At 54.1% G+C, this 14494-nt stretch overlaps 1 protein-coding gene across 4 annotated transcripts in view; it reads left to right on the top strand.

The window, feature by feature from the left end:
- Pax5 (paired box 5) overlaps positions 1–13520 on the top strand; it is a 192025-nt gene extending 178505 nt beyond the window's left edge. For 2 of the 4 annotated variants that reach the window (XM_076564115.1, XM_042271080.2), the window contains exons 9-11: positions 1487–1573; positions 7456–7578; positions 7690–8965. In XM_076564115.1, the coding sequence (XP_076420230.1) occupies positions 1487–1573; positions 7456–7532 (164 nt within the window). In that variant the 3' untranslated portion in view covers positions 7533–7578; positions 7690–8965. Of the gene's footprint in view, positions 1–1486; positions 1574–7455 lie in introns of all 4 variants that reach the window. The other 2 variants (XM_076564114.1, XM_042271079.2) reach the window with 1 other exon arrangement.
- The last annotated feature ends 974 nt before the right edge of the window (positions 13521–14494 follow it).

The raw sequence follows: 14494 nt of genomic DNA, 5'->3' as shown, positions 1-14494 counted from the left end.
CAGGCCTCCCTCCAACCAGATTCCCCGCAACCTGCTTCTCAAAGAGGAGGAGGAGGAAGGGGGGGGAGGAGGAGGAAGGGGGGGAGGAGGAGGAAGAGGGGGAGGAGGAGGAGGAAGAAGAAGAAGGGGGGGAGGAGGCCCTGTCGCTGACGGGTATGCGGAGGCTGGGCTGTGCCGCCCAACACTGTCACCACTTTCTCCCTCTGTATGCCGGAACCTGACACCCTGACCACTGAGGCATAAAAAACAGAGAATTGGAAGGCTCAGCCTGTCAGGCTGGGAGTGGCCCCAGGAGAGGCCTGAGCAGGAGTGTGTGTGTGTGTGTGTGTGTGTGTGTGTGTGTGTGTGTGTGTGTACACTCTGCCTGTGCTTGCCTATGAGGTGGGCGGAGGACTGGCCTCCTCCACAGCCTCTTGCCCTTTGACCTCTGTGCGTTCCCTTTAGGGGGATCATGGAGTCATGCTTGGCCGCAGGTTGTCTCTCAGGACCATGTACCTCCTGTCGTCTCCGGCAGGGGAGGGCCCTACCTGAGATTTAAGAAAACTGTTCAATGCCCCACTGGCTTTCTGTGCCCTGCTCCAAAGCCTCTGCTAGACACACCAGGCTCTCAGACACTGGCGTGGAGGCTGGAGAACCCAGTCTGCCCTCGGGGGCCCAGCTGTAGGGAGAAGGGAAGAGGAAATGGGCAGCATCTGCGGTTACCAGAGTGTGGGGACAGGATTTGAACCTGTGCCCTGGCCTAGCTGGCAGAAAAGAGAGTCCCCTGGGGCTACAGCAAACCCAGGGGACAGCCAGGGGTGGGTGCTCAGCTCCTCGGGTTGCTGGATCTGAGCGAATTGTCCTCTGGGCCCACGCCACCCTCCCTTCACCCACGCACACCTCACAGGGCCTGCCTGAGCATGCCCACAACGTGAGCAACTGTCCTCCCCAGTGCCTAGAAGACCCCAGCCCACTCCCTCTTTTGGATTTCATAAGCATTAGCCTGTCCCTTCATGTCAGCAGGGTGCTGTCTGCATTCTCCAGACACACGGGGTTGGCCCTGGGTCTCACGGCCCTGTCCAGCCGGCTGCCCCTGGCACAGTCACTCTGAATTCACAGCACAGAGTGGCCACACTAGAGCTGAGGCCGTGGGGAATGGGACCAACCCACACTAGGGTCCTTAGGAGCCTCGGCCAGTGTCAACAGCCCTGCAGGCTAGGATTGAGCTTAGGCAGGTGTACCAAGTGAGACCCCCCAACCCTGCACATGATGACTCTGTGACTTCTCTTCCCATTGATACAAAGCGCTCCAGGGTGGAACAGACAGCTCCCTGCATGAGGATATAGCCCCGATTTGCTATAGTTGGTTACCAAAAGTACCTGAAGCTCGCGGAGGAGACAAGTGCCTTCCATACTCATTCAGTATTTAAGCTGGCTTGAACCCACAGCCTTGTCTGAGCCTAATTTAACATTTGTCTCCTGTTTGTCTCTCTTCCCACCTCCTGCAGGGAGTGAATTTTCTGGGAGCCCCTACAGTCACCCTCAGTATTCCTCCTACAATGACTCATGGAGGTTCCCCAACCCAGGACTGCTTGGTGAGTACTGTCCTATGGGGTCCCTGGGTGCTCGGATGCCTTGCTTGGCTTCCTCATGGGGCCAGGGTCCCTCTCAAGGTCTGGTCAGCTGGGGTGAGATGGGTATTTTGCCCCATGAATGTGGAATATAGGTGGTCTTAGGGCAGTTAATGCCACTGCAGCTCAAGGGAGCGGGAACGTGAGAAGGAAAAGGAAGCAGGGAATGTGCTTGCCCATAAGTAATCTGTCTTAAGAACTATTAAACATAGTGCAATTCCCTAGATAAAAGGCACTGGAAATACAAACTTGGATTGATTGGTGCTGGCTGCCTGGAACACTGTCTTGCTAAGGGCTCTGAGGCCCAGTGATTGATTAATGATGTCTGCTATGGGCACAACCGGTGCCAGCTCTATTAGGAACCAGCTGCCCTGTGGCCTGCCAAGGCACGCTGTATAGGGCTCAGCTGGTGGCCTAACCCTTATCCAAGACTCAAATTGGCAGAATGTCCATGGCTGGAACAGTCTAGTCTGTGACTATCCTAGTATATTTGTGTACACACACACACACACACACACACACACACTCACACCCCAAGCAGGACTGACTTTGCCCTCCAAGGCTCAAGAAGAACCATTTGTTTTGTTAGTCTAAACCCACATGAAACCAGCAGATGAGGGTCCGTCAACGCAGAAGTAACTTGAAACAGAGGTCCTGGATGCAGATGTCGCCCCTTAGCAGCTAGAACCAGCCAATAGACTAATGGGTTACAATACGGCTCTCAGCCCTAAGTCAGCTAAAGATGTTCTACTTGGAGCAGTGAAAGGGGGCGCTTTTGAGACTGCTCTGGCCTGTCTGTCCGCATTAGCAAGACCTCCTCCAGCGAGAGCCCACTAATTCCCCGGCTCCTCAATTATTGCCATTCCGTAGGCCTGTGAGGTCTCAGCCTTGATTCCTTCCCCGGTCTGGTTTGGCTAAGACAGAGCATGGTACGGATGCCACATTCCTCAGTACCACCAGATTGGGCGTGGGATATGCTCTGGGGACCTTGGCCTACTCCAAGCATTCCGGTGTGTCACACACAACTGTGGACGGAAGAGGGGCGCCGGCCATTGATGCTCCATGTGAGCGAGAGTTCCGGCCTGCCTTACAACAGACTCCCTGGCCCCAGTTCTACGGGGAGACTCACAGGGAGTGTATCTCACAGGAGGTCTGGGGCCTGCGGGAATGGCTATCTAAGGCCACACTGACCCAGGCCTGATTTCACAGCCTAGGGAACACAAGAAGGACAGGAATGCAGCCCATGGTGACACAAAACCCCGCCTGCCAAGAGGAGTCACCATGTTGTGCTTTTCACAAGACATCCCCGAGATTAGCAGTGACGCTCGCTTCTGGGGATTTAAGGGGCAGAGCAGTGGGGATGAAACTGCCCAGGGGTGGTATTGGAGTTGGGATGGTTGTGGAATATGCAGGAATGAGGGACTTTGAACCAGGCTGAGAAGTCGGCAGGGCAGTGACATGTCCAAAGGGTGGGTGGGGACCTGAGGCTTTTCTGCTCAAGTCTAAGTAAAAGCCAGTTCACAGGCCGTAATGCCAGGCTTTGTCCAGTGATCTCACAGGCTCGGGGTGAGGGAGCCTTGTGCAGGTGTACCTGTGCTAGGTGCTGAGGGTTTTCAGGAGGACCAGGGAAATGGGGAAGCAGCAGAATCCGAACTCTGATTATCTGCAGTCTATCTAGGCACATGGGAAATGCTTCACATGGTCGTCTCATTTTATGCTTTCAAACGCCCTGTGGGGACCATCCTAACATCTCTGAGATACAGCAAAGTGAGGCTCAGAAAGGCAGACTCATGCACCCACGGGCAGATGACAGACAAGGTATCTATCTCCTCGGCTCCAGAGTCGGCATCCTTAGTGTGTGGTGGGAGTCTCTCAGGCTCCCTAACTAATTCAGGCTGGACAGCCACAGCTGGAAGGAGGCCGTGGGCCCCTGCAGAAACAGGTGAGGGCCCTCAACACTCAAGCCTTGTGTGGCTGGGTTTGAGAGCCAGGTTAATGACGCATAATTGCAAACAACAGAATCCACTCTGGCTCATTTAAGCAGAAGCATATTTAGTAAAGGACGTCAGAGAGTCCCAGAATCTCCAGACTGACTCAATAGACGGGCACGGGACAAGGGCCAGGAACGCACCCAGTTGCACGGCAGGCCTGCTCTGCTGTAAGCACCCCATTGCTGCCAGCCGGCACCCACCAATTACGCCACGGTGCAGCTTCCCCTAGGGGCTCGACAGCATGGGAAGCTGTTCCCTGCCACCATTCAGACATGGAGGCCTTTGACACCTGTTCCTAGTGAATGGAGTCCCCCCAGCCCACTTCCTTAAGTGGCTTTTCTTCTCCATCAATGTCCAACACAAGGGAGTCTAGTAGGCAGCCCTCAGGTAGAACGCCTGAGCCCCAGCCGCAAGGGAAGCTGGGGGGACGAGTCAGAGGCGGGCCTGTGCCTCAGGAAAAGTGCCACCACAAGAGGTGTGTAAATCCTGCGGGGCTCGAGTCCATAACCTGGATCCGTCAGGCCACCCACCAGCCTGGGCCTCGGCCCGGGGATAAAATGAGGATGGTTACCATGGCAGCCTCTCTCTCACTCAGGCCCTGAAGGCGAAGCTCTCGAGGCATGGGGCTCTGGATCCACAGGGATCCTGCTTGCATGTAGACGAAGACACGTGGCTCACCTGACCACAAGCCCTGCAAACAGCGCCAGTCTGCTCCCATCATACAGGCCCTGCCACAGACTTTTCAGTGGTTTGGCCAAACAAACCCCGTGGTTCAGCCTAGAAAGACCAGTCTGATGATTCCTCTGATTTGGGGTGAGGGAGGCCAGGAATGTGGTGACCTGTCCTGTGTTTCCTCAGGCTCAGGTGAAGACACACATCACAGCTCACTCTTCCCACTCAGACACAGCCTTGCACCGGCCCCTCAGGTACCCCGGCTGACCTGGATGAAGCCTCCTTTACCAACACAGTCAGAGTGAGGACTGAGAGCCCCCCTCAGCACCTCATCCTGTGGGTTCCCCCATCCTGTGGGACCCCCCAAGCTGGTGAGGGGCAGCAGAGGCAAGCAGAGCTGGCAGGTCTGGCAGCAGAGAAGCAGGCCATGGTCAATTAGGATTAGAATAGGGCGGCCTGTGGCCGCTGTAAAGGGATTAGGGAGGGGACCAGGCCTGAGCCAGCCTGGAATGGCTGTGTCACGAGGTAAATTGATGATAATGTGAATTAGAGAGGAAAAATGACAGGAGGAAGGACAAGTTTATTCTAGTGGAGGTCTAATGGGCACCAAGAAGACAGAGTGCTTTATGAGGTGATGTTTTCATTTTCTGTGGTAAATCAAACCCTCACAGCCAGGGCTGCCACCCCGGCTGGCTAAGCCCTGCGGGGTGAACAGAGCTGTGGGAGGAAGTTGGAAACCTCACCACAGGGCTTCTAGAGAGCCATTCCCTCTACCCCCTGCCCCTCGTGGACCCTTTGTGAGGGCAGCCCCTATGATTTTCATATTCTTGTGCAATCTCCAGACCTGCAGGGAACGAACCCCACCCCCCCACCCTGTTGCTGGCCCATCCCACAGACCTAAGAGTCAGGGCTGGAGTGGGGAGGTGACCTTGGAGGCCGCAGGAGAGTGTCTTTGGGGATTCCTGGGTGTAGAATGCTTGCCTGGGCTTTCTGGAACAGCAAGGAGAGGTACGGCACTATCGATGCCTGAGGCTATTCCGTCTTCCTGAGTCAGGGGCAAGAGTGGCCCAGCCTGTGAGGCTGAGTGTAGAAGGGAGTCCGGATGCCAAAGTGCCCCCTACCCCACTGCATGCTAGCCAAATGGCTTCGGCAAGTGTCCCTCATCCATAAAACAGGGACAGTCGTAGTTCCTGCCTGAGAGTTAAGTTAGAAGAAAGTGACCATTCCCACAGCCCCATCACACACTCATTCCTGGGTGCCCTCACTTTGCCCCCCTGTGACCCCTTTTTAAAGATGAAAACAACTGAGGCTCAGGGGAGCAAATCCGCCTGGTCAAGGCCTTTTACTGAGACATGTTTGGGCCCGTGAAGAAAACCCCACAGCTCCGCCCCCAGTTAGGGCGTCTGGAGGACGGCCAGGCTCCCCCCCCCAGTTAGGGTGTCTGGGAGCACAGCCGGGCTCCGCCCCCAGTTAGGGTGTCTGGGAGAACAGTCAGGATTGGTTTGGATTCGAGTGAGACTTCAGAAGAAATCCAAGCCCATTCCTCTGGGAATTCAGCTCATTAAGCCCACCCCACAAGACTGGCTGACAGAGCCCCAACCCCTGCCTGCTGCAATAAGCCTGTCCCTCTGGTGTCGACCTTGAGCTGTACTGTGGTGAATGAACCCCTTGCCAAGGACACACGTCCTGGGTTCACGGCCAGGATCCAGTACTGAGGGACTTTGTGACGTAAGTGGGTTTTTATTTTGCTGAACATCCTCACTGTGAGAGATTTGAAGCTCTGGCCTCTGTGGTCTGAGAATCCAGCCAGGCCCCTGGGTCCCCAGCTCCCCAAGTCCCTGGGAAGAGTTTTAGTGTAGATAGGACTACTGGGAGCTTCCTTAGAGAACATGTCCAAAAAGCAGGAAAGAGTCCAGAGGTGTGAGAGGAACCCAGGGACCACTCTGTCCTGAGGTCACAGGAAGGGGCCTTATCCCACACTCACTTCCGCCATCCCCCCCCCCCCCCCGCCCCGTCCATGTCCATGCCTGAGCCCAGACCAATCCCCCTTTCTGTCAGTGGTCACCAGAGCTTGTCTGAAAGCCCCACTTCCCAGGGCACAAACTCCTTTTTAAATTTTTCTTCCCAAGAAAGGGTCTCAGTATGTAGGCTGGTCTTCAACTCTTGGCAATGTTCTTGCCTCAGGCTCCCAAGCCCTGGATTATACGTGTGAGCTAACGTGCCCGGGGTCAGATTCCCCTGAACTCTGAGCGTCCAGCCATGTTGAATTGGCTGCCCACTATTGCCCGTGCCTGCAGCCCATGAGGTGAGGAAGTGAGGGAACCAGTGGGCGGCCGAGCAGGGTCCCCACTACTGGCTGTTCACTCAGGGCCATTGTTCCTTCACACCAGGATCCTCACTGAGCAGAGCTGGAAGCTGGGGGCAAATGCCAAGAAGGCCAGAGCCCAGGCCTTCACTCTTTAGGATTCTCTGCCCCAGGAGAGGGGACATGCACAAGGAGAGAGGTGGTCACCCCGTGTGGCTCCACCTGTGGAGGAAAGTGAGCTCATGGGAGAGTCTTCCCAGAGGAGAAAGGCAGGGTCCTAGGACTTGGAGGAAGCCTAGGCAGGAAAGAGGATAAGGGCACAGGCCCGGAACTCCAGGCAGGAGTCCCGAGTCTAATAAAATGGGGTCACTGGCCCTGCCCCCTACATTTGAATGAGATGACCCATGTAGACGACAGGCACAAACTTTGGGTGTGGTGTGGAGTATGGCCGGGAATAATGGGCAGATTGGCCAACGAGCCCAGGGAGGTTGGCCAAGGCTTGTCAATCATACAAGAAACTGAACACTTTTATCCTTGCTGTAGGTAAGGCCTCAAAGACGTTTTTACACATGACCAGACACTAACTATTTTAGGCTTTGTGGTCCATCGGGACAACTACCCAGCTCTTCTCAATGACATGGAAGCAGCCAGAAGCCACACAAAAGGAAGGGAGACCACGTGCAGCAGCAGCAGCCAGGAGAGAAACCAGGGCCTTCAGTCTGCATGCAGCTCTGGGTGGCGCTGATCCGACTGGCGGTTCAGGAAAAAGATCAGGACAAAGATCTTAGGGAGAGTGGACAGTGGCCCTAACTGGATGAGGGGAGACTGGTGGGCAGGGGACCCCCGGTTTCACCTCAGTGCCCTCTTGTCTCTTCCAGGCTCCCCATACTATTACAGCGCCGCAGCCCGAGGAGCGGCCCCACCTGCCGCAGCCACCGCCTATGACCGCCACTGACCCTCAGAGCCATGTGGGCACCGATTCTTCAACGCGTTTCATTGAGGTAGACAGCTTCCTAACCCCCAGACAGACAGAGGGGCCCAACAATGTCGTCTCCCGCCCCATCCCACACACAGCTGAAGCATCCTCCTCCCCTCCATTTTTCCCTGCCTAGGATCCAGGTAGGGCGGCTGGACTTCTGGATTCTTATCCATGTCAAGAGTCAATTGACAAGCTTCTCCGAAGCGGTGACAGGGTCTCTGCTGTTCTGAAGACCATTGCAGCCAAGCCCAGCCTACCAGTCCTCCTGACTGTCTGACCATCTGTGGGTTTCAGCCACGGCAGGCCCGCAAGAAAGAGCTGGCTTTTGTTGCTTCCCAGAACCCATGTATATACCTTCTTCTTCCCTGTGGCCCTGAAGGTCTGACAGAGCAGATTACCCACAATGCACAGGCTATCTTCCACCTCTGCACAGAACACCCTTCCCTCTGCCCTGGTGCCCTGTCAGGTATCTCAAAGCCGTCTTTGAAACTGATAGTGGCCACCTTGAGGATGCCCGGCCTCTAGTTCACTTCTCGAATATCTACAAGGCTCACTGGTGGTCATGGCACAAGCTTCCCCTGAGGTTCCCCCCAAGAGGAATACACTCCAGGGAGACACCCTGGCCTCTTGCCTCCATTTCCACAGAGCCACCGTAGTGTCAATGGTCCTTTTCTCAATCAAGGGACTCCAAGAGAACTGTCTGGGACAGCTGCTGTCCTAAAGAAAGAGGTCATCCATCCAAGCGCTGATGGCATTGTGACTCTGAATAGCGATCTGGATCAAAAGATCATCGGACCCAGGCCAGGGTCCGATGGTCCTCCTGGCCCCTGGAACCACCAAACTGAGTATGTTTGCCGAGGCACGCCCGAGCTCAGACCTCTTTGGACATCAGCCATGGGCACTTTGCAACCATCCTTTGGGACCCCAATGACTGGATCCTGGGCGAGTCTGTCCCAGCCACAGAGACAGTGGCTGGCAGAAAGGACTGATGCCGGCACTGGGGACCAGCACACCCTGCAGGCATCAGCCAGGACCCGAGCTTCCTCTCAAGCAGCGCTGCCACCCTTGGGGAGCACAGAGTGTGGCTGGGCACGGAGGTGCTGGGGATGGGGGCAGGGGCCCGGCCTACACCTGCAGGCCAGCTTGTTCATACAAGGTGTCGAGATGGAACTCGCTGTGGGAAGGCAGAGGAATCCGTGGGAGACAGAGGAAGGGCCAGGGGAGGGCCAGGCCAAACACTGAGGAACCGGTGGGCGACTTGAGGGTGGGCTTGAGTCTCGGGGGGGGGGGGCGGTGATACAATTCATTCATCTGGAACCTCTATTCTCTGCACAGTCCGTCCTGCCAACTCCAAACAGCAGAGGAGAACCCCTGTCTAAACTGAGGCTTAACAGGACCGTTTTCACATGACAGCGTCCCTAGGGTCTGCTGTCTTGTGGGACCTCAGACCCTTGACCTCTCTGAGCCTCTGCTGGGCTGACAGCTGGCTGAGCTCACTAGTTTTCCTCCTCTCCCTTCCTCCCTTCGTCCCAGGGCTGAGGCAGGGGCGGTGTCACCTGGGGCAGGCCCTCCCTTTTGAGCAAGCACGTGGGATCTTGCTAACGTTCCAGTCAAGTGTAAAACAAGGGCGGGAACCGAAAAGCCTTCAGAAAGACCTGGGTTAGTTCTGAGAGGAAACTGAGGCCCAGCTTAGGGAACCAGAACCAGAGGGGGAGACCAAACAGACCCCCCACACACACACACACACGAGTGTTTTGTGCCTCAATACCTCCCACAGGGCAGTGGGACAAAAGAAGAAACTGAGGCTCAGGTAAGTGGAGTCCCCATTGACTGGCAGAGGTAGGGCTGGGACTCGGGCCCCTTTAGCACATGGCGGTCGCTGTCACCTCCATCTGGCCATCTCTTGTACCCGGGAGGGAAGGGGACCGTGAGGATGGTAGGAGGCACCATTTGTCCCGGTACGCCAGATCAGGCTTCCGAACAGGTACAACTGCCAAGGCTTCCCGTCACCCGGCCAGAGGCGAGGCGCGTGAGCTCGAAGCAGGCTTAGTGATTGGGGAACTTGCTGGCAAAGGAAGGCAGCCGGGGCCCCAGCCCACCTCCAGGAGCTGAGTGGCCTGCGTTCAGCTTCCACTTGTCAGCTAAGGTAGGAGAAGGCCCCATCCTCATCTCTCCTCTGTCCCGTGCTGCTGGTCTCTTAGAGTGGTGTTCACCCTGGGCTCCTGGCAGTTCCAAGCTGCAAGAGGGCAGCCTCCCTGTGCCAGCCTTCCATGTGTACACCTTCCTTCCTTCCTTCCTCAGCAAAGCCCACCCAGCCCAGCAGTGGCTCCCCCTCCCCCGCCACCTGATCATGCCCATGTAAGGAGCTCCGTCTGTGTGTCTTTCCTCTCTCCCTTGAGGTGCTGCTGGGCCTCAGATTGGAGCCTGTATTTGTGAGACACCCCGTGGTTCCTGGGGTACCAGGGAGAAGCACAAGGGAGCAGAAGCACATGGCTGCTCACGCACACACTGCTCTCGCCGGCTCTTGAGATGCAGACGCACGTGAGTGTTCTCACATTTGCACACCTGCTCTCTCCAGCTAGCACGCGCACACTGCAGAGGCACATGCCAGAGAATTCAAAACGGAGTCTGAGGCTTCCCCAGCACCATGGCAGGAGGCCTGGCTCTTCCTCCTTCAGTCCTGTTTGAACTGGGTGAAAAGAGATCTTTTCACACCACTTGTCCAGCTCCAGCCTGAGCACTTGTGATGAGGTACCAAGCCCACCTTTGCTAAGGCACCTGCTTAGAGATTGTGCCTTCATAACCGACACTGCTTTGTAATGCTCCACTATCCCATGGGGCAAAAATCCTGACGTCCAAGGCTCCCTGTGAAGATAAGGATGAAGAGAATCCTCAGATCCCCGAGCCACATTCTTGGCACACAGAGTTGAGAGCTCCTGTCATGAAGTGCATGACCTGAAGACTCCCACCCCTTAGCACTCCAGAATTCCCCCAGACCCACAAGAAGGAAAGAACAGAGCCCAAAAGTTGGTCCAGTAACAGGAAGGGGCTGGGGACTGGTGGCCTTGCTGGTCCCATTAACACTGACACTTTCAGTCTTTACCTAAATTCACAGGAACACTTTTAAGTGTTCACATGGAGCCTTTTCCTGATGTACCCTGAGGCTCCCAGGACAGTGTGTCCAAGCCCATGTCACAGTCCCTGGCAGGGCCTAGACACGAACAGGTTCTGGCTCGCAGCGCATAAAACAGCAGTTCCATGAGCCATCTCCGTTCCCTTTTCTCTGCCCTTTCTACTTTGGAACAAACTGTGGCAATGTGCAGGGATGCCTGGGCTGTCCAGATTGCAATGTCTGAGCCCAGCCAGGTGGTTCAAAGCCACCCTCTGGGCAGGGTACAAAGCAGCAGGGTACGGTGCATCTCCCGGTGTCTAGAGCATGATGGGCATCTCAATAGTGAAAACTTTAAAAACACCCGGTTAGTCAAAGGAAAGGCACCCATGGGCTGAATGGAGCCCATCAGCCACCGACCTGTGAGCCACAGTCTTGTCAAAAGCCCTTCTAGTCTCTCCTCACTCTTCCGCGAACACTTGGAGAAGACGGGAGGGGGATGGGAGATGTGCAACCAGTTTGAACTTGGGAAGTGGTGGTGGGGTGAAAGATGCACGTGGTGGGTCTGAGGGGAGCTGGCAGTCTTCTGTGTATGGAGCCCCAGATGTGGCCACAGGGCATTGAGGAGTGAAATCCCTTTATGAGGAGTCGGGCTTCGGAGGGACGGCTGTGCCTTTGGCAGCCTCAGCTCCATCCACCCCCTTGTGGGTGACATTTCAGCTAGAATTTAACTCCAAGCCATGGGGAGCAAATCTTAAAAACAAACCAAGCACTCCCAAACAAATACTAGGAACAAGTGGAGACAGAAACGCGGTCTCCCAGGAGACCCCTCACAGGCCAGGCCAGGCTAGAGCAGGCTGACCCCGTAAGTCTCTGCGTTAGACCAGCTCCATGGTGGCCCTGGCCTTGTCGCCCATCTGGAGTCTGCCTGTGATGGTTTCCAGGCACAAAGTGGTGCACCTGGGTAAATTTATTCCTTTAGTGCTTTACCTCCCAGAGGTCCAAGGCATGTGCATTTCTTAAAAGGAAACAAAATCCGTGACTGGAGACGTGGACAGTCAGGCCACGACATCTCGCCTTGAGTCTGCCCTACCTCCCAGTGGCCGCTTCAGCCCCTTGGCCCTGTTGTCCTGGACCTCAAGATTCCTTTCTGCATATTCATGAGGGAGCCACAGAGTCGATCCACACTTGCCTGCTGTCAGCTAAGGCTGTTCCTCCAGTGGCAGCCAGGTCCCCAAGGGCCAGCTGCAGGGCACATAGTGAGTCCCTTGCCCAGGTGCTGTTTGGATGTAGATGCAGTTTCTGTAGAGAGAGGGGCATGCTGGGAGCAGCAGGCACCCATCTATCGGTCTTTGGTGATTCCTCAGCACTGAGGACCAGTTCCTGGACACTCCCAGGACCAACAGGGAACTCATATCTGATCACTGCCATTCCTGGGTTTTAATCCAGAAGTTCCTCTGAGTTCGTCTCCAGGTGAGATGAGGTTGAACACAGCCACCCTTTAGTACCTCTAGATTCTTCTGACCACACCTTAGTCTCCTGAGCAGCACCAAGTTGCTGTTTCTGTCCTCACTGTGGGAGTGGCATGGCATGTTGGTGACCTCTCAGGGGGATCAGGCTCAGCCTGGACAGCTTTGAGCCCGGAGCAGAGAGGGCAGAAAGAAAACAAATAAAAGACGAGGGACTGGCAGTTCTGTGCTTCCCACTGACTCTAAGACCTGGCTTCAGGAGACCAATCTGTAGTCTCACTTGACCTGGTTCACTCACCTGCTAAGTTGCACATGGGGGTACAGTCCCCCAAACCACCATTCAGACGGTGCATCCCTGGTCTTCTCCAAAAGCACCACTGATAACATGTGACGATGGGCTTTTGATTTACAAATGGTACATTTCACTTAGAGTGGGACAGAAAGGAAACCACTTAATGACCCCCTCGTTTCCAAGCATGAGTACATTTTAATGAAACGATTTTATTATATTTGAGGAAATGGAGAGTTGAAAATTCCAACTAATCAATAGCCAATTAGTTGCTATAAAGCTAAAAAGAAAATAAATCCCGTCTATTTTAAACATCCTGCAAAACTCAGAGCCTCATAGTCAGGCCTTCCTCTTCATGCCGTGTGCACACGTGCATGAACAAGGGAGTTCACACACACGTGCGCATGCACACACACACGGACATAGTCTCACCACATATACAGTCACACACACTCATACACTCACATACCTCTATCACACATCCACACACATACACACTCTCTCTCTCTAATACTAGGACACGGAACTCAGAAGAACTGCTGTGTCTCCCGGGGCCAGTTCTTGCTGGCTCTCCTTGCCTTTGGTCACAGGTGAGCAGACCCAGCAGCAGCCTGTCCTGAGGCTCAGAAAGGGACAGAGTTGACCCCAAGGCCCGAGCCACCAGCACGGGGTGGGTAGTGGGCAGTGAGGGCCTGCTGTTGCCAATGCGCCTCTTCTCTGCCAGGCTACAGGGTCCCCCTCACAGTGGGAAGGGGGTAGAATTTTGTGGCCCTGGCTCCTGCTGGACGATGCTGCCCTGGTCTGTCATCCTCTAGTGGCCTGAGGACATTGAGTATTTGTAGGAATGCAGATGACATTCCGATGGAACTCGTGGGTTTTGCTTCTCATTCTTTTAGATGGTTAACACTGTCCTAGGGACTGGCCCAGCATCAAAGAAATGCATATCTACTGTATCCGCCAAAGTTTGTGATGCCTGCATAGACGCTTGTTAAAAAAATATACAAAAAAAAAACCAACAAAAAATAAATAAAACCACACAATTGAATTGCCTTTGAAAGTGGGAGATGATCTGTCTCCAACAGATTGAGAAACAAAAAGCTTCTTAAAAGTGTGTATGTTTTATATTCTTTTTTTTCTAGTAGAACTGACTTGAAATATTGGTGGTTTTTTTTCTTAGTGATGTGTGTTGCTTTTGTGTGTGATAATATTTGAATGTAATTACAGCCGTGCCAATTTGCCAAAGATGTTGGACATATTTTTCTTTTGTTGGGGGAAGGGTGGGGCTTCGGGTGGGACTTGGGGGGGCACTGGGATGGTTTAATTTTTTAATTTAACTTTTTTTCTCGTCAAACCTGGGATTTGTGGTCTTATGTTAAGTTAAATGGTTGACTGCAACACCTTTATTTTAAATTAGCTGGAGAAACATGCAATAAGGTTGGCGTAGTTTCAATATCTGTGTCTTTTCATGAGTGACTGTTCCTTGTGAAGAATTGATTTTATGTAACCTTTATGTGAGATAATTATTTGTAAATATTTGCCATAATTTTATTGGTTCCTAAAATAAAAGTAATTTTTTAAGTTCAGAAAAAGGATTTGCTCGCATTTGTTCTTACTAATCCGAACATGATCTGTGACAGCTTTGGCTAAGTCACCTGGAGTAGTGACCAGCTTGACGGCTCCTGGTTAAATTGGGGTCGGAAGCAAATTTAGACACCCAGTACATACGACAGCCGGGGCGGACTCTGCACTTGAGGGGACCCCAGGCCAGTGAACTAGGTCAGCAATGGGTGATACCCACCCACCCCCACTACACACACCACTCACACTCTTACATACTCACACACTCTCACACACTCACACACTCACACACTCTCACACTCTCTCACACACATACATACACACACACTCACATACTCACACACACTCTCTCACACACTCACATACTCACACACACTCTCTCACACACATACACACTCACACACTCTCTCACACACATACATACACACACACACACACACACACACACACGCATTCTCTCTCTCTCTCTCACACACACACACACACACACACG

The sequence above is a fragment of the Peromyscus maniculatus genome, chromosome 2 (assembly GCF_049852395.1).
Source record: "Peromyscus maniculatus bairdii isolate BWxNUB_F1_BW_parent chromosome 2, HU_Pman_BW_mat_3.1, whole genome shotgun sequence".
Lineage (NCBI taxonomy): Eukaryota > Metazoa > Chordata > Mammalia > Rodentia > Cricetidae > Peromyscus > Peromyscus maniculatus.
This window is presented reverse-complemented; position numbering and strand designations above follow the sequence as displayed.